This window comes from Schistocerca cancellata, chromosome 4 (assembly GCF_023864275.1).
Source record: "Schistocerca cancellata isolate TAMUIC-IGC-003103 chromosome 4, iqSchCanc2.1, whole genome shotgun sequence".
NCBI classification, from domain to species: domain Eukaryota; kingdom Metazoa; phylum Arthropoda; class Insecta; order Orthoptera; family Acrididae; genus Schistocerca; species Schistocerca cancellata.
The window spans coordinates 677,087,649-677,112,169 of record NC_064629.1 but is presented as its reverse complement, the minus strand read 5'-3'; the positions used below and the strand labels follow the sequence as shown (position 1 = coordinate 677,112,169).

Here is a 24,521-nt window from a genome sequence, read left to right as displayed (position 1 = left end):
CTGTCCTTTCTGTTCAACTGCTCTTACATGTCCTTTGCTGTCTCTGACAGAATTACAATGTCATCGGCAAATCTCAAAGTGTTTATTTCTTCTCCGTGGATTTTGATTCCAATTCCAAATTTTTGTTTTGTTTCCTTTACTGCTTGCTCAATATACAGATTGAATAACATTGGGGATAGGCTACAACTCTATCTCACTCCCTTTTCAATCACTGCTTCCCTTTCGTGCCCCTTGACTCTTATAACTGCCATCTGGTTTCGAATCATATAACAGAAATGAAGTGTCTATCATGCTTCTGTTCAGAAGTCATAACTTTAACATCAAGAAGCTCTACAAAGCTTTGCCTCTTGGGTAAGATGTGAAACCACATAGCATATTGTGGGTATTCAAGTCTCCTAGGAGTAGATCCATGCGAGGGAGTTGTGCTAAGAGATGTACATGTGTTTTAAACTCATGAAATGATAAAGGAAAGTGAAACGTTGTGGCCTTGGAAAAGTATACCATGAAGCAACTGTATTACTATTTCAATATGACAAACAGGTAAAAGTTGCTGGCTATTTTTGTCATATTGAAATAGTATAAGAGGTTGCTGACTCTTCAACATGCCAGCATGCCGGAAATCTGTGTTACTATTTGTTGCAAAAAATACATATAAGGAGTGCTACCTATTATTCTGATTGACATCCACTTCATTTTAGTCCTGTCCCCAATGTCATCTTTCCAGTGAATGTTACATCCTCTAATAATATAGGTGACAGAACATTTAAAATGTTCTTTTTGTAGACATAAACAAGTTATTGTATGAAATGTTGTTACTCAATTAGAATCATTTGTTGATGAGATATTTGCTTCATATTTCTTCAGTCTGAGGTCAGGAACCAAGGACAGAAGAGCCCTCCAAGTACATCGTAAGTCCCATTTCAGAATTATCTTCTCCAAACACCGAGTATGTTTTCTGGATGCTGTTTTAAACTCCTATATTCATATCTGTTGTGGTTTAATTTTCATGCTTTTCTCTTCTACTTTCAAGTCGGTACAGAAATCTAGAGCTATTTTTTTTAGATAGTGCTTGGTGTGGCAATGTTATGATTTAGGTACCACATTAATGTTTGTATTGTTGGAAGCAGTTGTAAGGTCAGTAAGAGGTGCACTTTTGACATTGAGTGTGAATGAATGCTTGTTAGTAACTGTCTCTGTTACCTATTTCTCTCTGGTCTGTATATCCATACTGAGGAATTTTTGTTACTGGTGTACTTTTTCAGTAATGTTCCAAATGATAGCACACATCATGGACAATATATGTTCTTGATCATCATTTGACCTTAGCCTATGATTTGTATGTTGCTGCCTCCAATTCAGTTTGTTTTTCCTTTTCTTTTAGAGATTCCTTTCTTTTAATGATTCTAGTTAATTCACACACAGAACTGATTAGTAAATGTTATATGGAAAAGTATACATGGTGCTTCAACATAATACATTGTATCCCTAGGTTTCCTACACATCATATTGCATATCCATCACACTGTGGTGTGCCAAGACTGTGGCAATTAAGACAGTGCTTTTGGGACTTGATAAAATTTAGCAGTACCAGTGAGTAAAGTCCATGAACACTCACTTTTTTTTCAAGGGCCTCTGGGTTTCTGCTGTTTGATAAAAATAAAGCCACAATGTATAGTCATTCCTCTACTGTAATTAAAACTGTTCGACTAAATGTAACATGGTATCTCAGTAAGCATGTCACAGCAATCAAGCAGCAGGTGTCTCAGGGTTTACATGTTCCTGAATGGTGTACTTTGATACTCAGATGTTGCTAGCCTTGAGGCTCAGGAGTGCTTTGTATAGAGTTCACAGTAAGACAACATCAAACTCAACAGTAACTGTTGAAAAGAAAGCGAAGTTTACAATGTTAAAGAACTCCCACAAATGACCAGTTTCTACATAAACATCAAAATATGACATATCTGTACTAAACTATTGTGAAAATTATGCCATCCTAGGCTGCTAATTTCCTGTAGTCATCTGCACAACACATAGGACAAAATGTCAATCACTATTCATTTCCCAGATACTCATCATCATCATCATCATCAAAATTTTCTGCTCCGTTGGTAGGTCCTGTTCAACTTCATTTATGGTATTCCATCACTTTCTTCTTAACGCTGCTGTATGTGCTGCTGTGTAACACATCATCCAGAATTTGAGATCATTTTCTCCCTTGCCACCAATTCTCATGTTTGTACCCTACCAAGAGTGTTTTATAAGGACCTCTTTGTTTCTTCACATGTCTTATCTAGTTTCTCTTCCTTCTTTGAATTAGATTCAGTAACCATCTCTACTCTCCCACCCCTCTCAGTATCTCCTCGTTTTTTATGTCCTCTGTCACAGCCACCACTTAAAAGACTCCAACCTTCATCCATCTTCCTCTTTCAGTGCCCATGTTTCAGAACTGAGCACGACACTGAGTAAGAAATATTTTATCAATCTCTTCCTCAAATCTTTGCCCGTAATGCTGCAGAACTCCCCATTTTTTTCCTTACACAATGCCTCTTCTAGTATTGCTATCCAGGTCTGAATTTCTGGGCTGCATTTCCAGACTTTCTAGTATGCTTCCTAGGTACAGGGCGTCCATAATTAAAGTTCCAGTTTCAACAATCTTCAGTATGACATCAGATTTGAAATCTGAACAGCATGTTATCGACGCAGGGGGAAATGTCATGGAAAAACGAACGAAAATTTGATCAATAGATGGTACTAAGCGTTTTAACGTAAATGGAGTCTGCTACAAATGACAGATGAATCGCAATACGATGGCTGTTGTTTGAGTTACACATACACCATCCGTACTGTTCAATGTGCATGACTGCAGAAGTTCGGCAGACAACAGCTGTGGCATTGTTAGTTACGTAAGTCCATCCACTGTTAGTTAGGCAGGCCCAACCATCACGTCAAAGTCGTACCACATCGGATGAGAAAAATAGTTTTATAATTCTTGTGAGGCCAAAAACCGCATAGAAAGCAAAATGACGTGGGTTTTTAATTTTCCTAGGGCAAAAAACCGCATAAAAAGCAAAGTGACATCGGTCTCTAACTGTTGTGAAACTGGCGCAAGACATGTTCAATATCCTGTCCACCCTTTTCTAACACAAGTTGAAATCGGGAAACACATCAGCATGAACTTCCAAAAGGTTGCAGTTCCTAATTAAAAAATAACAATACAATGATTTAAGCTGCATTATGCGATAGTTTATTTGTACTCCTAGTCAGACTGTGTACGAAGCAATGTTTTTCCATAAATCGAGCTCCAACAAAGCCCCAGAGCTTTAAACGTTTCAAGTGCTAATAAGTCATACTACTATCATACCCCAAATGGTCTTATAGTGAACCTGCTGCTGGTAAAATCCAGGTCTCAACATTCCCTCTATCACTGGGAGCTGTAAGAAAGCTATACCCAGACCATCACTAGCAAAACAGTAAAAAATACCAACATTAGCAATACAGTAACAAATTTCCCATTACTTTAATAATAATGTCTCCAGATTGGTCAGTGTTTCTTTTGTGAGCTGTACTTTTCTGCAAAGGAAGTGGATACCTACTACAAAGTTCTTCCATAAATGGGGATTACCTCCTTTCAGTGTATAAGAGTGTACAGGAGCAAACAGTGATCATGTTGTTGTTGATGTTGTGGTCTTCAGTCCAGATACTGGTTTGATGCAGCTCTCCATGCTACTCTATCCTGTGCAAGCTGCTTCATCTCTGAGTAACTACTGCAACCTACATACTTCTGAATATGCTTAGTGTTTTCATCTTTTGGTCTCACTCTACAATTTTTACTCTGCACGCTTCCCTCCAGTACTAAATTGGTGATCTGTTGACGCCCCAGAACGTTTTCTATGAACTGATCCCTTCCTTTAGTCAGGTTGTGTTGCTAATTCTTCTTCTCTCCAATTCTGTTCAGTACCTCCTCATTAGGTATGCGATCTACCCATCTAATCTTCAGCATTCTTCTGTAGCATCACATTTCGAAAGCTTCTATTCCCTTCTTGCCTAAACTGTTTATCGTCCATGTTTCACATCCATAAATGGCTACACTCCATGCAAATACTTTCAGAAATGACTTCCTGACATTTAAATCTATAGCTGGTGTTAACAAATTTCTCTTCTTCAGAAACGCTTTCCTTGCCATTGCCAGTCTACATTTTATATCCTCTCTACTTCGACCATCATTAGTTATTTTGCTCCCCAAATAGCAAAACTCATTTACTACTTTAAGTGACTCATTTCCCCTCAGCATCACCTGATTTAATCCGACTACATTCCATTATCCTTGTTTTGCATTTGTTGATGTTCATCTTACATCCTCCTTTCAAGACACTGTCCTTTCTGTTCAACTGCTCTTACATGTCCTTTGCTGTCTCTGACAGAATTACAATGTCATCGGCAAATCTCAAAGTGTTTATTTCTTCTCCGTGGATTTTGATTCCAATTCCAAATTTTTGTTTTGTTTCCTTTACTGCTTGCTCAATATACAGATTGAATAACATTGGGGATAGGCTACAACTCTATCTCACTCCCTTTTCAATCACTGCTTCCCTTTCGTGCCCCTTGACTCTTATAACTGCCATCTGGTTTCGAATCATATAACAGAAATGAAGTGTCTATCATGCTTCTGTTCAGAAGTCATAACTTTAACATCAAGAAGCTCTACAAAGCTTTGCCTCTTGGGTAAGATGTGAAACCACATAGCATATTGTGGGTATTCAAGTCTCCTAGGAGTAGATCCATGCGAGGGAGTTGTGCTAAGAGATGTACATGTGTTTTAAACTCATGAAATGATAAAGGAAAGTGAAACGTTGTGGCCTTGGAAAAGTATACCATGAAGCAACTGTATTACTATTTCAATATGACAAACAGGTAAAAGTTGCTGGCTATTTTTGTCATATTGAAATAGTATAAGAGGTTGCTGACTCTTCAACATGCCAGCATGCCGGAAATCTGTGTTACTATTTGTTGCAAAAAATACATATAAGGAGTGCTACCTATTATTCTGATTGACATCCACTTCATTTTAGTCCTGTCCCCAATGTCATCTTTCCAGTGAATGTTACATCCTCTAATAATATAGGTGACAGAACATTTAAAATGTTCTTTTTGTAGACATAAACAAGTTATTGTATGAAATGTTGTTACTCAATTAGAATCATTTGTTGATGAGATATTTGCTTCATATTTCTTCAGTCTGAGGTCAGGAACCAAGGACAGAAGAGCCCTCCAAGTACATCGTAAGTCCCATTTCAGAATTATCTTCTCCAAACACCGAGTATGTTTTCTGGATGCTGTTTTAAACTCCTATATTCATATCTGTTGTGGTTTAATTTTCATGCTTTTCTCTTCTACTTTCAAGTCGGTACAGAAATCTAGAGCTATTTTTTTTTAGATAGTGCTTGGTGTGGCAATGTTATGATTTAGGTACCACATTAATGTTTGTATTGTTGGAAGCAGTTGTAAGGTCAGTAAGAGGTGCACTTTTGACATTGAGTGTGAATGAATGCTTGTTAGTAACTGTCTCTGTTACCTATTTCTCTCTGGTCTGTATATCCATACTGAGGAATTTTTGTTACTGGTGTACTTTTTCAGTAATGTTCCAAATGATAGCACACATCATGGACAATATATGTTCTTGATCATCATTTGACCTTAGCCTATGATTTGTATGTTGCTGCCTCCAATTCAGTTTGTTTTTCCTTTTCTTTTAGAGATTCCTTTCTTTTAATGATTCTAGTTAATTCACACACAGAACTGATTAGTAAATGTTATATGGAAAAGTATACATGGTGCTTCAACATAATACATTGTATCCCTAGGTTTCCTACACATCATATTGCATATCCATCACACTGTGGTGTGCCAAGACTGTGGCAATTAAGACAGTGCTTTTGGGACTTGATAAAATTTAGCAGTACCAGTGAGTAAAGTCCATGAACACTCACTTTTTTTTCAAGGGCCTCTGGGTTTCTGCTGTTTGATAAAAATAAAGCCACAATGTATAGTCATTCCTCTACTGTATTTAAAACTGTTCGACTAAATGTAACATGGTATCTCAGTAAGCATGTCACAGCAATCAAGCAGCAGGTGTCTCAGGGTTTACATGTTCCTGAATGGTGTACTTTGATACTCAGATGTTGCTAGCCTTGAGGCTCAGGAGTGCTTTGTATAGAGTTCACAGTAAGACAACATCAAACTCAACAGTAACTGTTGAAAAGAAAGCGAAGTTTACAATGTTAAAGAACTCCCACAAATGACCAGTTTCTACATAAACATCAAAATATGACATATCTGTACTAAACTATTGTGAAAATTATGCCATCCTAGGCTACTAATTTCCTGTAGTCATCTGCACAACACATAGGACAAAATGTCAATCACTATTCATTTCCCAGATACTCATCATCATCATCATCATCAAAATTTTCTGCTCCGTTGGTAGGTCCTGTTCAACTTCATTTATGGTATTCCATCACTTTCTTCTTAACGCTGCTGTATGTGCTGCTGTGTAACACATCATCCAGAATTTGAGATCATTTTCTCCCTTGCCACCAATTCTCATGTTTGTACCCTACCAAGAGTGTTTTATAAGGACCTCTTTGTTTCTTCACATGTCTTATCTAGTTTCTCTTCCTTCTTTGAATTACATTCAGTAACCATCTCTACTCTCCCACCCCTCTCAGTATCTCCTCGTTTTTTATGTCCTCTGTCACAGCCACCACTTAAAAGACTCCAACCTTCATCCATCTTCCTCTTTCAGTGCCCATGTTTCAGAACTGAGCACGACACTGAGTAAGAAATATTTTATCAATCTCTTCCTCAAATCTTTGCCCGTAATGCTGCAGAACTCCCCATTTTTTCCCTTACACAATGACACTTCTAGTATTGCTATCCAGGTCTGAATTTCTGGGCTGCATTTCCAGACTTTCTAGTATGCTTCCTAGGTACAGGGCGTCCATAATTAAAGTTCCAGTTTCAACAATCTTCAGTATGACATCAGATTTGAAATCTGAACAGCATGTTATCGACGCAGGGGGAAATGTCATGGAAAAACGAACGAAAATTTGATCAATAGATGGTACTAAGCGTTTTAACGTAAATGGAGTCTGCTACAAATGACAGATGAATCGCAATACGATGGCTGTTGTTTGAGTTACACATACACCATCCGTACTGTTCAATGTGCATGACTGCAGAAGTTCGGCAGACAACAGCTGTGGCATTGTTAGTTACGTAAGTCCATCCACTGTTAGTTAGGCAGGCCCAACCATCACGTCAAAGTCGTACCACATCGGATGAGAAAAATAGTTTTATAATTCTTGTGAGGCCAAAAACCGCATAGAAAGCAAAATGACGTGGGTTTTTAATTTTCCTAGGGCAAAAAACCGCATAAAAAGCAAAGTGACATCGGTCTCTAACTGTTGTGAAACTGGCGCAAGACATGTTCAATATCCTGTCCACCCTTTTCTAACACAAGTTGAAATCGGGAAATAGCATGTTCCACAAAAGATCACAGCGTCTCGGTTGTCACATTCAGAATAAGTTGGGCAATGCGTGCCTACGATTCAGTTACGTTCGCAACTGGAGCGTTGAACACATCTTTCAGTTAAGCCCACAGCCATAAGTCAGGCGGATTAAAATCACGTGATCTGGACGGCCATGCTGTAGGGAAATGACGGCTGATAATTCAAGTACTTTCGAAATGCCAATGCAGCAGCTGCTTCACTGACTGTGCAGGGCGCGGCGGAGCGCCATCTTGAATAAAAATAATCCTATCCACCCTACCGTTGAAGGGTTAGAATGCCGTTAGTGCTCAAAAGAATCTCATATCGCTTACAACTGACGATACAGGTAACAACAGAGCTCGTATATAACGGGCTGAATCGTCCGCCATGTTTTCTTCATCTCTGAGGATTGTGCAGTATTTAACTTGTGGGTCGTTAACCTATTCACGCAAATTGTCACGGGATTCCTTATAAAATATTTGATATTGCATGTACGAAGTGAACCAAACAGTAATGCATGTTTATAGAGATATTTAGAATGCCCTTTTCATGTAACAGAAAGATGTAATATTACACGGCTACATGTCTTCAAATACGGGTGTCATGCCGTAACAACCTGAGGCTATTTATTAATTTTGACTGTATACAGCTACTTTTAAAACAGGTGTTTTGTTTTTTATTCAAAAGGAGGTACTTCAAGAAATGCTGCATTTTTATTGTGCAGAGATGGGAGAAAGTATAGTTTCTTATAGTGAAACAAATTTTTATTAATAGTTTCAGCCATTATTTAACCAGCACTTCATGATAGGTTTGTTGCTTTTTGAAGTTGTGGTAAAAACTTTATTGTTCGAAGGTTATGTCACAATGACTAATCTGCTGTAAGAAATCTAAACTATCTCGATCAATTGAGTCATACGTTTTTTGCAAGTCGACAAAGGTCACAACAAACGTTTTTGATCGTGATTTGGCGTATGATATAACAGATTTCAGGTTGTGGATCTGCTCTGCACAGGATCTTGATGTCCTGAAACCGGCTTGATATTCGCCCAATTGTTGATCTAAGACTGATTCAGCTCTGTTGAACAACAGTCTGGAGAAGATCTTGTATGTCGTTGGTAGCAAAGAGATTCCTCGGTAATTATTCAGATCACTCTTATCGCCTTTTTTATGAAGTGGTTGAATAATTACGACGGTCCAACCTGGAGATAGAGTTTCAGTTTCCCAAATCTTCACTATGATATCATGGAGATGTTTTATTTTATCATGATCTGCGTATTTTCACATTTCAGCCAAGATGTGATCCTCACCTCCAGATTTATTTTCAAGCCTTATATAGTTTTCATGGTTTCATCTAATGTGGGAGGGAGACAATTTGCAGGAGGATCAGTAGGATAGAAATCAAGATTTTCATTTGGATTTTCAGCATTCAGTAGGGATGAAAAGTAATTTCCAAAAGCTGCAACACATGATTTGTCATTCAAATTTAGTTTTCCATCGAGTCCTCTTATATGTAACGTAGGAGGTTTAAACTTCGATAGTTGTGATTTACAGGCTTTATAAAGCCTATATAAGAAATGGGGTTAAGTATTATTCAGTTTCATCTACATTTATACTCCGCAAGCCACCCAACGGTGTGTGGCGGAGGGCTTTGTGTATATATGCTTATGATAATACGTATAAATACATCAGAAATATTCCTCTCCACTTTCCCAATTGCGAAAATATGACAGGAATCGAAAAATTTTGAGACGAACTGCTTAAGTACAGTTTTCGACTAGGCTGAAACGCAATTGCATACAACTGGTTTCCATGTTTATAACTTCTTTTATTAACGTGTATTTACAATACACAGCTGAGTACCTAGTGGTTCCCAATTGTTTCTCTGGCAGTCTATGACCTATCTTTTTCTTCTTTCAGGGTTACTGGGAAATCTAAACACGCGAAAACTATTTTTGCAATAGTTGTGCGCTTCACAGCTGAACAGCCATCCATATTTATGACGAATTCTTCAATAAATTTAATTTGAAATCTTCACTCGCATGTAAACAAGTACGAATATCCTACACTCTGCAACAAACATGGCGGACAGTTCAGCTCAGGTTATAGGAGTCTTAGGTAACAGGGCTCGCAGTATTCATCTCCTCGTGAAAAAAATACGGCCCTACGATAAACGATGCCGTCAACCCGCACCAATGTCTCACCTTTGAAGAATGAAGTGGTACCGGTTGATGTGTGTGCGGATTTTCCGTTGCCCATATTCTGCAGTTCTGAGAAGTGACATGTCCTTGAGAATGGAAATAGGCTTCGTCTGTCCACAGAATGTTCCGTGCTGATTCATTGTCCATTTCCGTGGGAACAAGAAATTCCAGAGAGAACGATTGTCTTGCTGGGAGGTCAGCAGGAAGCAACTCCTGAACATGGATGATTTTATATGGATAGCAATGTAGGATGTTTCGTAGGATTTTATGCACCGTACTCGCAGGCATGTCCAACGTTTGGGCAATTCCCCGTGCACAAAACCACTCGACCCCTCCTGCAATGCTGTGGCCACATCTTCGACAGGCGTCGGATCAACTGCTTTCCTCCTCCCGCCATATTACACTTCAATAGACCCGGTCTTTTTGAATTTTGTAATCATTTTCTTTACGCCCTTAACAGGCATCGGATCAATTCCTTTTTTCATGTCCTTAAGTGGCCGAAACTTCTGCAGGGCTACAGGCGCACAGTCATCATTCTTGTAAAAGCTTTTACCAGCAGCGCGCATCCTTCATGGAGACAGTCATGGTGGGCGTCTCTGATTCAAACTGGGGAACAGCTGTGCGGTGTGAGTTTGTTAGTGCGCACATTCTGACGCTACAGCGCTCTCTGTTGGTCAAATTTTCGTTAATTTTTTTATTTAATGATGTTTCCCCCTGCGTCAATAATATGCTGTTCAAAGTTGACGTCATTCGGAGCACAGGCCCTCTTCTACAGCGTTTTGAAACTAGAACTTTAATTATGGACACCCTACATTTAAAGCTTTGCTCATGTTCTAACGATTCCCTGGCAGATTAAAACTGTGTGCCGGACCGAGAGTCGAACTCGGGACCTTTCATAAGTTTCATAACATCGCACACTCCGCTGCAGAGTGAAAAGCTCATTCTGGTCAGCATTACTTTCGTTTACTTAGCACTGACTTCTATTCCATAGCTCTTACATTAATGTAGAATGACATACACTATTTCCTGTAACTCATTTTCATCCGTTGCTAGAAGGACCATGTTGTCTTCAAACAGCCGGCCGAGGTGGCCGAGCGGTTCTAGGCGCTAAAGTCTGGAACCACGCGACCGCAACGGTCGCAGGTTCGAATCATGCCTCGGGCATGGATGTGTGAGATATAAAAAAAAAAATAAAAATAAAAAAGAAAAAAAAAAAGAAAAAAGAAAAAAAGACCGGCTCTGGGCATTATGTGACTTAACTTCTGAGGTCATCAGTCGCCTAGAACTTGGAACTAATTAAACCTAACTAACCTAAAGACATCACACACATCCATGCCCGAGGCAGGATTCGAACCTGCGACCGTAGCGGTCGCTCGACTCCAGACTGTAGCGCCGAGAACCGCACGGCCACTCCGGCCGGCTATGTGATGTCCTTAGGTTAGTTAGGTTTAAGTAGTTCTAAGTTCTAGGTGACTGATGACCTCAGACGGTCCCATAGTGCTCTGATCCATTTGAACCGGTTTTGTCTTCAAACCCCAAACACCATATTTTCCTCCTTCCAAATTTTACCCCCTTATCATCTAGTCCCCCCCCCCCCCCCCCCCCCCCCCATGAACCATGGACCTTGCCGTTGGTGGGGAGGCTTGCGAGCCTCAGCGATACAGATAGCCGTACCGTAGGTACAACTACAACGGAGGGGTATCTGTTGAGAGGCCAGACAAACGTGTGGTTCCTGAAGAGGGGCTGCAGCCTTTTCAGTAGTTGCAAGGGCAACAGTCTGGATGATTGACTGATCTGGCCTTGTAACAATAACCAAAACGGCCTTGCTGTGCTGGTACTGCGAACGGCTGAAAGCAAGGGGAAACTACGGCCGTAATTTTTCCCGAGGGCATGCAGCTTTACTGTATGATTAAATGATGATGGTGTCCTCTTGGGTAAAATATTCCGGAGGTAAAATAGTCCCCCATTCGGATCTCCGGGCGGGGACTACTCAAGAGGATGTCATTATCAGGAGAAAGAAAACTGGCGTTCTATGGATAGGAGCGTGGAATGTCAGATCCCTTAATCGGGCAGGTAGGTTAGAAAATTTAAAACGGGAAATGGATAGGTTAAAGTTAGATATAGTGGGAATTAGTGAAGTTCGGTGGCAGGAGGAACAAGATTTTTGGTCAGGTGAATACAGGGTTATAAATACAAAATCAAATAGGGGTAATGCAGGAGTAGGTTTAATAATGAATAGGAAAATAGGAATGCGGGTAAGCTACTACAAACAGCATAGTGAACGCATTATTGTGGCCAAGATAGATACGAAGCCCACACCTACTACAGTAATACAAGTTTATATGCCAACTAGCTCTGCAAATGACGAAGAAATTGAAGAAATGTATGATGAAATAAAAGAAATTATTCAGATAGTGAAGGGAGACGAAAATTTAATAGTCATGGGTGACTGGAATTCGAGTGTAGGAAAAGGGAGAGAAGGAAACGTAGCAGGTGAATATGGATTGGGGCTAAGAAATGAAAGAGGAAGCCGCCTGGTAGAATTTTGCACAGAGCACAACTTAATCATAGCTAACACTTGGTTTAAGAATCATGATAGAAGGTTGTATACATGGAAGAACCCTGGAAATACTAAAAGGTATCAGATAGATTATATAATGGTAATTGAGGGATGAAGTAGGAAGGCAGCAGAGGATCAAGTAGGTAAAAAGACGAGGGCTAGTAGAAATCCTTGGGTAACAGAAGAAATATTGAATTTAGTTGATGAAAGGAGAAAATATAAAAATGCAGTAAATGAAGCAGGCAAAAAGGAATACAAACGTCTCAAAAATGAGATCGACAGGAAGTGCAAAATGGCTAAGCAGGGATGGCTAGAGGACAAATTTAAGGATGTAGAGGCTTATCTCACTAGGGGTAAGATCGATACTGCCTACAGGAAAATTAAAGAGACCTTTGGAGATAAGAGAACCACTTGTATGAACATCAAGAGCTCAGATGGAAACCCAGTTCTAAGCAAAGAAGGGAAAGCAGAAAGGTGGAAGGAGTATATAGAGGGTCTATACAAGGGCGATGTACTTGAGGACAATATTATGGAAATGGAAGAGGATGTAGATGAAGATGAAATGGGAGATACAATACTGCGTGAAGAGTTTGACAGAGCACTGAAAGACCTGAGTCGAAACAAGGCCCCCGGAGTAGACAACATTCCATTGGAACTACTGATGGCCTTGGGAGAGCCAGTCCTGACAAAACTCTACCATCTGGTGAGCAAGATGTATGAAACAGGCGAAATACCCTCAGACTTCAAGAAGAATATAATAATTCCAATCCCAAAGGAAGCAGGTGTTGACAGATGTGAAAATTACCGAACAATCAGTTTAATAAGCCACAGCTGCAAAATACTAACACGAATTCTTTACAGACGAATGGAAAAACTAGTAGAAGCCGACCTCGGGGAAGATCAGTTTGGATTCCGTAGAAATACTGGAACACGTGAGGCAATACTGACCTTACGACTTATCTTAGAAGAAAGATTAAGGAAAGGCAAACCTACGTTTCTAGCATTTGTAGACTTAGAGAAAGCCTTTGACAATGTTGACTGGAATACTCTCTTTCAAATTCTAAAGGTGGCAGGGGTAAAATACAGGGAGCGAAAGGCTATTTACAATTTGTACAGAAACCAGATGGCAGTTATAAGAGTCGAGGGACATGAAAGGGAAGCAGTGGTCGGGAAGGGAGTGAGACAGGGTTGTAGCCTCTCCCCGATGTTATTCGATCTGTATATTGAGCAAGCAGTAAAGGAAACAAAAGAAAAATTCGGGGTAGGTATTAAAATCCATGGAGAAGAAATAAAAACTTTGAGGTTCGCCGATGACATTGTAATTCTGTCAGAGACAGCAAAGGACTTGGAAGAGCAGTTGAATGGAATGGATGGTGTCTTGAAGGGAGGATATAAGATGAACATCAACAAAAGCAAAACGAGGATAATGGAATGTAGTCGAATTAAGTCGGGTGATGTTGAGGGTATTAGATTAGGAAATGAGACACTTAAAGTAGTAAAGGAGTTTTGCTATTTGGGGAGCAAAATAACTGATGATGGTCGAAGTAGAGAGGATATAAAATGTAGACTGGCAATGGCAAGGAAAGCTTTTCTGAAGAAGAGAAATTTGTTAACATCCAGTATAGATTTAAGTGTCAGGAAGTCATTTCTGAAAGTATTTGTATGGAGTGTATAGCCTTGTATGGAAGTGAAACATGGACGGTAAATAGTTTGGACAAGAAGAGAATAGAAGCTTTCGAAATGTGGTGCTACAGGAGAATGCTGAAGATTAGATGGGTAGATCACGTAACTAATGAGGAAGTATTGAATAGGATTGGGGAGAAGAGAAGTTTGTGGCACAACTTGACCAGAAGAAGGGATCGGTTGGTAGGACATGTTCTGAGGCATCAAGGGATCACCAATTTAGTATTGGAGGGCAGCGTGGAGGGTAAAAATCGTAGGGGGAGACCAAGAGATGAATACACTAAGCAGATTCAGAAGGATGTAGGTTGCAGTAGGTACTGGGAGATGATGAAACTTGCACAGGATAGAGTAGCATGGAGAGCTGCATCAAACCAGTCTCAGGACTGAAGACCACAACAACAACAACAACAACAACAACATCTAGTGGACAGTTCGCCAACAATTTATCAAACTGAAAAGGGCAGGAGACATTGTCGTATTTCTTTTTCTATTTCAGTCCCATTGCTACTTTCTCCTCTCGCTCTCATTGACACTTTTTGATTTAAATATTAGTTTATAAATCGCCAGTCCACTCTCTTTCCGGTCATTATTGCTGCAAGCTTTCCAAGCCACACTGCAAAATGCCTTTTCCAGGACTATAACGCACATGCACACTGTTGTGCCAAACTGAATAACGAAAGTAACTTCCACAAGATCAGTCACTGTCAAGAAACATGGCGACATGAAACTTGAACCAGACATGGAAAGAACTGCTCCAGTATAGTACATACGGTAATTGAAAGATGAGATGAACAGAAATCACACTTTTATTCAAAGACAATAATTACGTTGAAGTCACAGCTCCCCCTGAACCAAAAGTGCAACATGGTTCTTAATATGGCGTGTGATCACTACGGACGGCAATGCATGCTCTGCACCGTGCTCCCATCCAGGCCAAATGGTGGTAACAAGTTCTCGTAATAGATCATTCCATTCCTCCACCAGCGCGGTTGACAAATGCTAGACGGTCGTTAGTGCACGTGGACGAGTTGTAGTATGTCTTCCCATCGTATCCCACACGTGCTCGATAGGATTTAAGTCAGGGGAACCGGCAGGCCGATCCATTTGCCGGGTATTCTGTCGTTCCAAGAGCTCCTTCACGAGCGCTGCCCTATGTGGTTGCGCATTGTCATCCATAAAATCGAAGTTAGGGTCAAATGCGCCCGAGAAAAGATATGGGGAAGGAGTGCAGTGTCGCAGTAATGTTTACCGGTAGAGCGTACAGAGTTCAAAGATGTGGAGGGCAGTAAACCCATGCAACAAAGATTCCATTCTTCGTTGGATCAATCCCTATGCTCTTGGCACCACCGCAAACGGTGCCGCTGATGTGCGGATATCAACGGAACTTAAAAGTACTGATCATCGCACAGAAACCACCAATATGTCGTCACCGTGCACTCTGGAGCGAGATTGCGTGCCTTGTAGGCCTATTAAATGTGGTTGGTATTGCACCCGCTGTTTGACGAGGATCCTTTTTTGCCTGTTGTACAATATAGTGGTCATCTGCTGCTGTAACTGACCGTCGCCGATCACATCCTCTCCTTCGAGCAGCAGTGCTTATAGTGCTGAACGCTCCCCAATCACGTGAAACAGTGCTGTGAGAAATGCCAGACTCCTGGGCTACACTCGTCACACTTCGCTCTTCTGCCAGTTTCCCGATGACTCTTCCTCTTCTGATATCATCCGAATGTTTCCGTGTCATATTGTATTGAACACCGACAAAGTGCACCGTAACTGCTCGCTTATTGACACGGACTATCTTTTCCCTTTCCTTGAACTGCATCATGTTGCGGGGCCAGTCCTATTCGGCGCTATAGTCAGCTTTATCGTGGACATCTGACGCCCAGTTTTCTGTGCACGAGTGGGACTCATATGGAAACATGCTCCCGCACTTTCATTCATTTCTACCAACTTGGCCGGCCGCTGTGACAGAGCTGTTCTAGGCCCTTCAGTCCAGAACCGCGCTGCTGCTACGGTCGCAGGTTCGAATCCTGCCTCGGGCATGGATGTGTGTGATGTCCTTGGGTTAGTTAGGTTTAAGCAGTTCTAAGTCTGGGGGACTGATGACCTCAGATGTTAAGTCCCATGGTGCTCGGAGCCATTTGAACCATTTTTTCCACCAACTTGTCAATATGTTATGATACATTATTTTTCTCATCCTTAAGGTTTGCTTCTCGATAAACGTCTCTCCCAAAAACTGCAAGAGTCCTATTGCATCTCTTGTGCCTGTATTCCTTCTACAACCAATTCGGTCTTCAACCAAATTCCCGTCCATCACATTTCTCAGCCGACTCATGATTCTTAACGTAACTTAGGTCGATGTGCAATGGTGCTGGCTGTTGTGTGCTCAGTACATTACATGGTTCCCTGTGTTTTTGGCACGGGAATCATCATCATTGTAAAAAAGTCCTCTGCCCATTAGCCACTGTCATGCATCATCTAACACAGGGCTTCCCAGCCTTTTCAACTGGCGAACCCCTTCTTCAGTCGAAAATTCATGGCGGACCCCTAGTCAGTCAAGAGCACAGTAACTTCAAATTTCAGAGCTAATCCATGGGAACTGAAAGCTTCTTAATGCAGGTGCCATGTTCCCAATGACCCCCCCCCCCCCCCACCTCCGAAGTATCAATAGTCTTTGGTTTAGAGATGAATGAAAACAACTTGAAATTAACGATCCAATTTGAATTGCCACTGTATCCAGACACTTACTAGTGGATTTATTCCCTTTGTTCAACACACTATAGCCTGATTAAAATTACTTGGTAATTGAAATTTCACACGATGGAGCTTTCTTCCTCCAAGAGCAACCAACGTCACGACCAAACTGTTCACTGTTGACAAGCTGTTGCTTATGGTCTGTTCATTTCCACTATTTGGCTACTGTTGTGTAAGGAGCATGCATATTTCGTAACAGTCGTTTGTGTGTGTGTGTGTGTGTGTGTGTGTGTGTGTGTGGTTTTTCGTGAAATCCGAAGAAAAATGTTCAAATGCATGTAAAGTCTTCCTTTGGTCGTCCTCCCTCCTCATTCATTTCCACTGGAAACTTCCCTTGTTGTGAAGGCATGGAGAAACTGCAGCCTGCTTCAATGATCCTGACTTCAGCCACCGATCCATGTCAGAAGTAATAAACTGGTCAAAAATCGACTTATGAAACAGGTAGTGCACTGAAAAGGCAAGTTTAACATTTAATGATGCCTGGGGCCGCATACGTGCCAGCGAGCGCTGTGATTGGTCGACAAAGTTCGCTCCCCGCACGCGTAAAAGGTTTCAGCGCATCTAGCGCCGTGAGCCAGCGCACAAACGACCACTAATAGTCGATCAGAGAAGCCGCATTCTCCGGCACTAAACTGTGTATGCGCTCTCACTTAGGAACCGCAAAGGCTGCTTGGGGATAGGACCTGAAGTAAAAGTACACATGTTTTTCACACGAAAAAAAATAGTGATGAATTTGATTTTCACATTTTTATTCAATAATTTTACTCATTATTTTACACGATTTGGTGAAAGATGGCCGCGGACCTCCTAGAAAGATCCGGCGGACCACCCCTAAGGGGTCCGCGGACCACAGGTTGGGAAGCCCTGATCTAACATATTATACAGGAGTACCCAGAAGTCCGTTAACATTTGAAAAATCCATACTTCACGGAAAAATATAGGTACAGAGGTAAAAATTGGCACGCATGCTTGAAATGAGATCGAGTTTTATTGAAAACAAAAGAGTGCACAAAAATACCGACAGATGGCGCTTCATACGATACAAAAACAATAATTCGCGTGTTGTTATGTTGCTGTCTTTAGTCCGAAGACTGGTTTCACGTAGCTCTCTATACTATTCTATCCCGTGCGAGCCTCATCATCTCCGAATGACTACTACAATCTACACCCTTTTCATTCTGCTCACTGTATTCATCTCTTGGTCTCCCTGTACGATTTTGACACTTTCCTCCAATACTACATTGGCGATGCCTCAAATGTGTCCTATCAACCGAGTCCTTCTTTTGGTCAAGTTGTACCACAAATTTCTCGTCTCCCGAATTCTGTTCGGTATCTCTTCGTTAGTTACGTGATATACCCATCTAATCTTCAACATTCTTATGTAGCACCACATTTCGAAAGCTTCTATTCTCTTCTTGTCTAAACCGTTTACCGTCCATGTTTCACTTCCATACATGGCTACATTCCAGACAAATATTTTCAGAAACGACTTCCTGACACTTAAATCTATATTCGATGTTAACAAATTTCCCTTCTTCAGAAATGCTTTTCTTACCATTGCCAGTCTACTTCTGCCATCATCAGTTATTTTGCTGCCCAAACTCGTCTGCTACTTTAAGTGTCTCGTTTCCTAGTCGCTTTAGCATCACCTGATTTAATTCGACTACATTTTTGATGATGTTCGTCTTATATACGTCTTTCAAGACAATGTCCATTCCGTTCAACTGCTCTTCCAAGCCCTTTCCTGCCTCTGACAGAATTACAATGTCACCTGCAAACCTCTGGGCTTTTATTTCTTTTCCCTGAACTTTAGTTCATATTCCAAATCTTTCTTTGTTTTCCTTTACTGCTTTTTCAATGTACAGATTGAACAACAGCGGGGATAAGCTACAACCCTGTCTCACTCCCTTCTCAACCACTGCTTCCCTTTCATGCCCTCCGATTCTTTATAACTGCCGTCTGGTTTCTGTACAAGTTGTACATAGCGTTTCGCTCCCTGTATTTTACCCATGCTACCTTCAGAATGTCACAAGGAATATTCTAGTCAACACTGCAAAAGCTTTTTCTTAGGTCTGAAAATGCTATAAACGTAGGTTTGACTTTCCTTAACCTATCTTGTAAGATAAGCCATAGGGTCAGTATTGTCTTGCAGGTTCCTATATTTCTCCGGAATACAATCTAATCTTCCACAAGGTCGGCTTCTACAAGTTTTTTTACTCTTCTGTATATAATTGGCGTCAGTATTTTGCAACCATAAACTGATAGTTCGATAATTTTCTCACCTGTCAGCAACTGCTTTCTTTGGGACTGTAATTATTACATTCTCCTTGAAGTGTGAGTGTATTTCGCCTGCCTCATACATGATGCACACCAGATGGAAGATTTTATCACGGCGAGCTCTTCACGGCTATCCGTAGTTCTGACGGAACATCGTTTACTCCGTGGGCCTTGTTTCAACTTATATCTATCAGAGCTCTGTCAATTTTTTTTCTCAGTATCGTATCTTGCATCTCATCTTGATCTACGTCCATTTTCCTTTCTACATATTGCTTAAAAGTTTATCTCCTTTCTATAGACTCTCTGTATACTCCTTCCATTTTTCAGCTTTCCCTTCTTTGCTTAGATCTGATTTTCCACCTGAGCTCTTGCTATTCATACAGCTGCCTGCCTTTTCCTCAAAGGCCCCTTTAATTTTCCTGTAGGCGGTATCTACCTTTCCCCTACTGAAATATGCTGCTACATCCTTACGTTTGTCCCCTAGCCATTCCTTCTTAGCAATTTTGCATTTCCTGTCAATCAGATTTTTTAAATGCTTGCTTCATTTGCTGCATTTCTATATTTTCTCCTTTCGTCCGTCAAATTCAATACTTATTGTGTTATTCAACAGTTTCTAGTAGGCCTTGTCTTTATATCTATTTGATCCTTTGCTGCGTTCACTATTTCACCTTGTAAAGCTACCCATTCGTTTTCTATTGTATTCCTTTCCCCTGTTCTAGTCAGCTGTTGCCTAATACTCCTTCTGAAACTCTTAACAACCTCTGGTTCTTTCAACTCCTTAATTTCCTACTTTTTCCAATTTCTTCACTTTTAGTCTACTGTTCACAACCAACAAATTGTAGCCAGAGTCTACATCTGCCCCTGAAAATGTTTTACAATTTAAAATCTGGTACCTAAATCTCTGTCTTGCTGTTGTATAATCAACCTGAAACCTTCTGGTGTCTCTACGTCTCTTCCACGTATACAATTTATGATTCTTAAACCAAGTGTTCACGATGATTGAATTATGCTCTGTGCAAAACTCTACCAGTGGATTTTTAGCAAAGAATATGTTCTTTATAACAAATGCACAACATGTCGGCCATAATTCATCAACAATACCTGTAGTCCACGGATAATGTTGTAAACAGCACTGTATAGCATATGGGTAGTATGGTGAGAAATTTTCGTCGGATGTCGTCTTTTAACATGCCTAATGAGGTCGGACGATCTCAGTAAACTTGTGACTTCATCAACCCTACCAAGGGCGTCCATACGATAGACTGTGTGGGGGCGTGGGGCCAGACTTGCGGGTATGAAATCTTGTTAATATTTTGAAAGACGAATGGCGACTTGAAAGTAGTCATAAAAAAGTTCCAGTTCGACTCTCTTAAAAACTTACGAAATACCTGCCCCCCCCCCCCCCCGCCCCCCGTTGTATGGGCGCCCTTAAGCCCTGCAATAAATAGACTAAGATTTGGGGACCTGTTAAGCGAAGCATGGTGGCAGTGGCGGCTCAGCGCGCGATCCAAACCATGTGCGCAAGACATCTTTCACATGTGTAACAATATGGGTTGGAGCGTCATCCTGCATAAAAGTCGTGCCTTACAACAGGCATTTATTAGCCAGGCCAGGAATGATGCGATTCTTTAACACATTGGCGCACCTCGCACCCGTCACGCTGACAGTTTGAAAAGCAGCATCAGCATTTCCTCGAAGAAAGCACCATCTGTTGGCCGGTTATTGCACTCGTTTTAAGTTTCAATAAAACCCCATGTCATTTCTGGCACGTGTATCAAGTTTTAACTCTCTACCAACGTTATTCCGTGAATTGGTGCATTTTCATATGTTAACGGATTTCAGGGTCACAGTGTGTAGGTCATACATTATATCAAACACTAATTCCATTTAAAACTCTGATTCATAAGCACTCATCTACGCAGTAGACTCTTTAATTGAGTGAGGGGAGTTCCTCAAAGATATCTCATACAGCCTGTTGATATTATAGACTCTCATAAGACATAACTTGTCATTTTGAGCCACTATGATTATATGGATATGACGGTTAATCCAGATCGCAAATTCAATGCAATTTTTCCCCAGTCGAGCTGTCATGCTAGCGATATGAGAGTAAATGAAATATGTCGAGAATGTAAAAAAATTCATTATATTTATTAACAATCTCTCTCTCTATCTCTATCAATCTATCAATTTCTTATAGCACTTACCTTTTGGAAATAACCACGCGGAAGAGTTTTATCTTTCACTTGCCGGAAGTAAACATAACCGTAATAATATCCAGGATCGATTTGTAAATATACAGGGCATTTTTGATTGTAGTACTGATGCTCTGGCATCAATTCAGCATTGCCAGCAGATCTTCGTATACGAACGTGGAACTGAGTATCACCCATACATCCTGAATTTGAGTCAGGAAATGCTAAATAGCAAATATTAGATTTTTCTTGCTCCGAGAGATTTATGTGGCCTGGGTAAATTATCTGTAAATAAATCATAAAACAAAACCGTTAGTACAAAATATTCACTACAGTAAACATCAAAATAAAAAGATAGAGACATATTTTCACGAATTCAATAAAATAAATGTTTAGAAAACTAACAAGGGGCATCATCAAGTTTCGGTGGGCGTTAGATCAGTTGGTGAATCGAAATTCACAGTCGAGAATCTGAAGCGGAAACTTTCCATACAACTTTTTCTCTTTTTTTACTTCGATAAACTTTAATGGAACAATATTCATTCAGCAGTTTCACGGATGCAAAGACAGTGGTCGCGGAATTAATTGTCTTCATTTCAGAAAGGTTTCCATTATTATTCCCTACTGCCGTTCAATAAATGTCATACGCATTCTCCTATAACATATGCGACTGGATTGAGGAATTCTTGCCAGACAACCTATGTAATGTTCTGGATGGAGAGTTCTCACCAGAAGTACATTAAGCATCAAATGTGTATGTTCAGGCACGAGTCCACAGTTCCACTATTAGATGGATCACAGCATGTTACAGTCTTATTCTCCCCTACCCTCTTTCCGAGTTTAACTTTATGTAACCTCAACTTTTACTGTGACACAGGCGCCTGCGACGACGACACCTGCGTCGGCTGTGCCCTCACCAACGCCCCCGCCGATGATGCTGACGACTACGACGCCGATGCCCATGCCGACAATGATATTTATGCCTGTGCATACAATGGAAATGATGATGATGCCTTTGATGACGATGCCGACGCCGATGATGCCGACGCCGATGATGCCGATGCCGATGCTGCCGGTGTCGATGCCGCCGATGTTAATGCTTATGATGCCGATGACGCCGCCGCTCATGATGACACAACAACGACGACGACGACGACGACGACGACGACATCGACATGCCGGTGCCGCCAATGATGTTGATGATAACATATAAAATGTAATAAAATAATTTTGTGGCGAGTACTTGCTACATATTTTTATAATAAGTTCTAATAAATTGCAGTTCATAGAAATACAGTATTTTAAAAATAACTGCCCGAAAATTTGGTAAGTACATTATTAGAGCTATTATAGGAACGCGGTCACAACTTTGACATCATCAAAATGTACACGCCGTAAAACACCTTGTTGCTTTGGGAAGTTGGGCAATCATTAGTACACAGATGCCAGTTGTGCATCAATGTATACGGCAGACATTTTCAGCAACATCTGTAAACCAATATTTGTAACCGTCGGTACACATAACTAGCGTCAAAATCTTCGAAGACCCCTACTGGAGAAACTATGCCCCTGTGCCATTTTATCCACATAAAAGGTCTCTCTATCTCCTCCAAACACTAAAACTTTGTATATTTCACTTAGCTGTGCGATTGTGAACACAGATGTACACACTATGGCAATGCGAACGTGTAAATGAGGGGACTTTCTGATAATTTTTGAGTGGGAGAGGGGGGGGGGGGTAGATGGGTGGTACTGGCATTCCAACTTCTACGCCACTATTACACTCATTGGACGTGGTAGATCTTACTGTACTCGTGACGCGTCAACGACGGAGAATTTTGTTAGCACCATAAAGTAGCAGGGCAGTGGAAGGAATTATTATCGCTGGAATTTTGCCGACAAGGGAAAGAGAAAAGACAGTGCTCAGATCCTGTTCGTCAGACTACGTCTAATCTAGTTTCACTTCACAGCGTCTTATGGTTTTTGGATTCGCTGTTGACGGATACGCGACGGTCGAACGGGAGCTACTTGTTCTGCGGCCACTTCAGTGCTATTCCAGGCCTGTGCCATGCGCCAGTTCCAGATTTATTTGTCATTTTCAGAATCATCCACAACACTACACTGCACTGTACTGCAAGAATCACTCATTCAGATCATAAAACTACTCACAAATAGGAGAACGTTAAAAGAAAATCACGAGGAAACGTCACTGCCTGATCTATTTTAAGGAGTATAAATGCACACTAGCAATGTATCAGCCCCATCAATCAACCTCATGCAAACATTTGGACCATAATACAGATAGTCCGCAGTTACATCTACATCGTTACTCTGCATTTCACACTTAAATGCCCAGAGGGTTCATCGAACCATTTTCATACTACTTCTCTACCATTCCACTCTCGAATGGCGCGTGCGAAAAAGGAACATCTAAATCTTTCCGTTCGAGCTCTGATTTCTCTTATTTTATTATAATGATCATTACTCCCTACGTAGGTGGGTGTCAACAATATATTTTCGCAATCGGAAGAGAAAGTTGGTGATTGAAATTTCGTAAATAGGTCTCACCGCAAAGAAAACCGCCTTTGTTTCAGTGACTGTCATCCCAACTCGCGTGTTATATCAGTGACACTCTCACCCCTATTGCGCGACAACACGAAACGATCTGCCCTTCTTTGCACTTTTTCGATGTCCTCTGTCAATCCTACCTGGTAAGGATCCCATACCGCGCAGCAGTATTCCTGCAGAGGACGGACAAGTGTATTAAGGCAGTTTCTTTAGTGGTTTTGCCGCCAACAAAGCGCAGTCTTTGTTTCGCCTTCCCCACAATATTATCTATGTGGTCTTTCCAGTTTAAGTTGCTCGTAATTGTAATTCCTAGGTAATTAGTCAAAATGACAGCCCTTAGATTTGTGCGATTTATCGTACAGCCAAAATTTATCGGATTTCTTTTAGTACCCATGTGGATGACCTCGCACTTTTCTTTGTTTAGTGCCAATTGCCACTTTTCGTACCGTAATTGGAATTGATTGTCTGATGATTTTACTAGACGGTAAATCGCAGCGTCATCTGCAAACAATCTAAGGGGGCTGCTCAGATAATCACCTAGATAATTTATGTAAATCAGGAACAGCACAGGGCCTATGACACTACCTTGCGGAACGCCAGATATCACTTCTGTTCTACTGATGATTTACCGTCTATCACTGCGAACTGTAACGAAATCACGAATCCAGTCACACAACTGAGACGATACTCCAAATGCACGCAATTTGATTAAGTCTCTTGTGAGGAACGGTATCAAAAG

At 40.9% G+C, this 24,521-nt stretch overlaps 1 protein-coding gene across 1 annotated transcript in view; it reads right to left on the bottom strand.

Moving 5' to 3' along the window:
* Positions 1 to 24,521, bottom strand: part of LOC126184916 (protein DENND6B) — a 214,860-nt gene that overhangs the window by 73,395 nt on the left and 116,944 nt on the right. Inside the window, exon 2 of the mRNA XM_049927582.1 lies at positions 21,227 to 21,499. Within this exon, the coding sequence (XP_049783539.1) occupies positions 21,227 to 21,499 (273 nt within the window). The remainder of the gene's footprint in view (positions 1 to 21,226; positions 21,500 to 24,521) is intronic.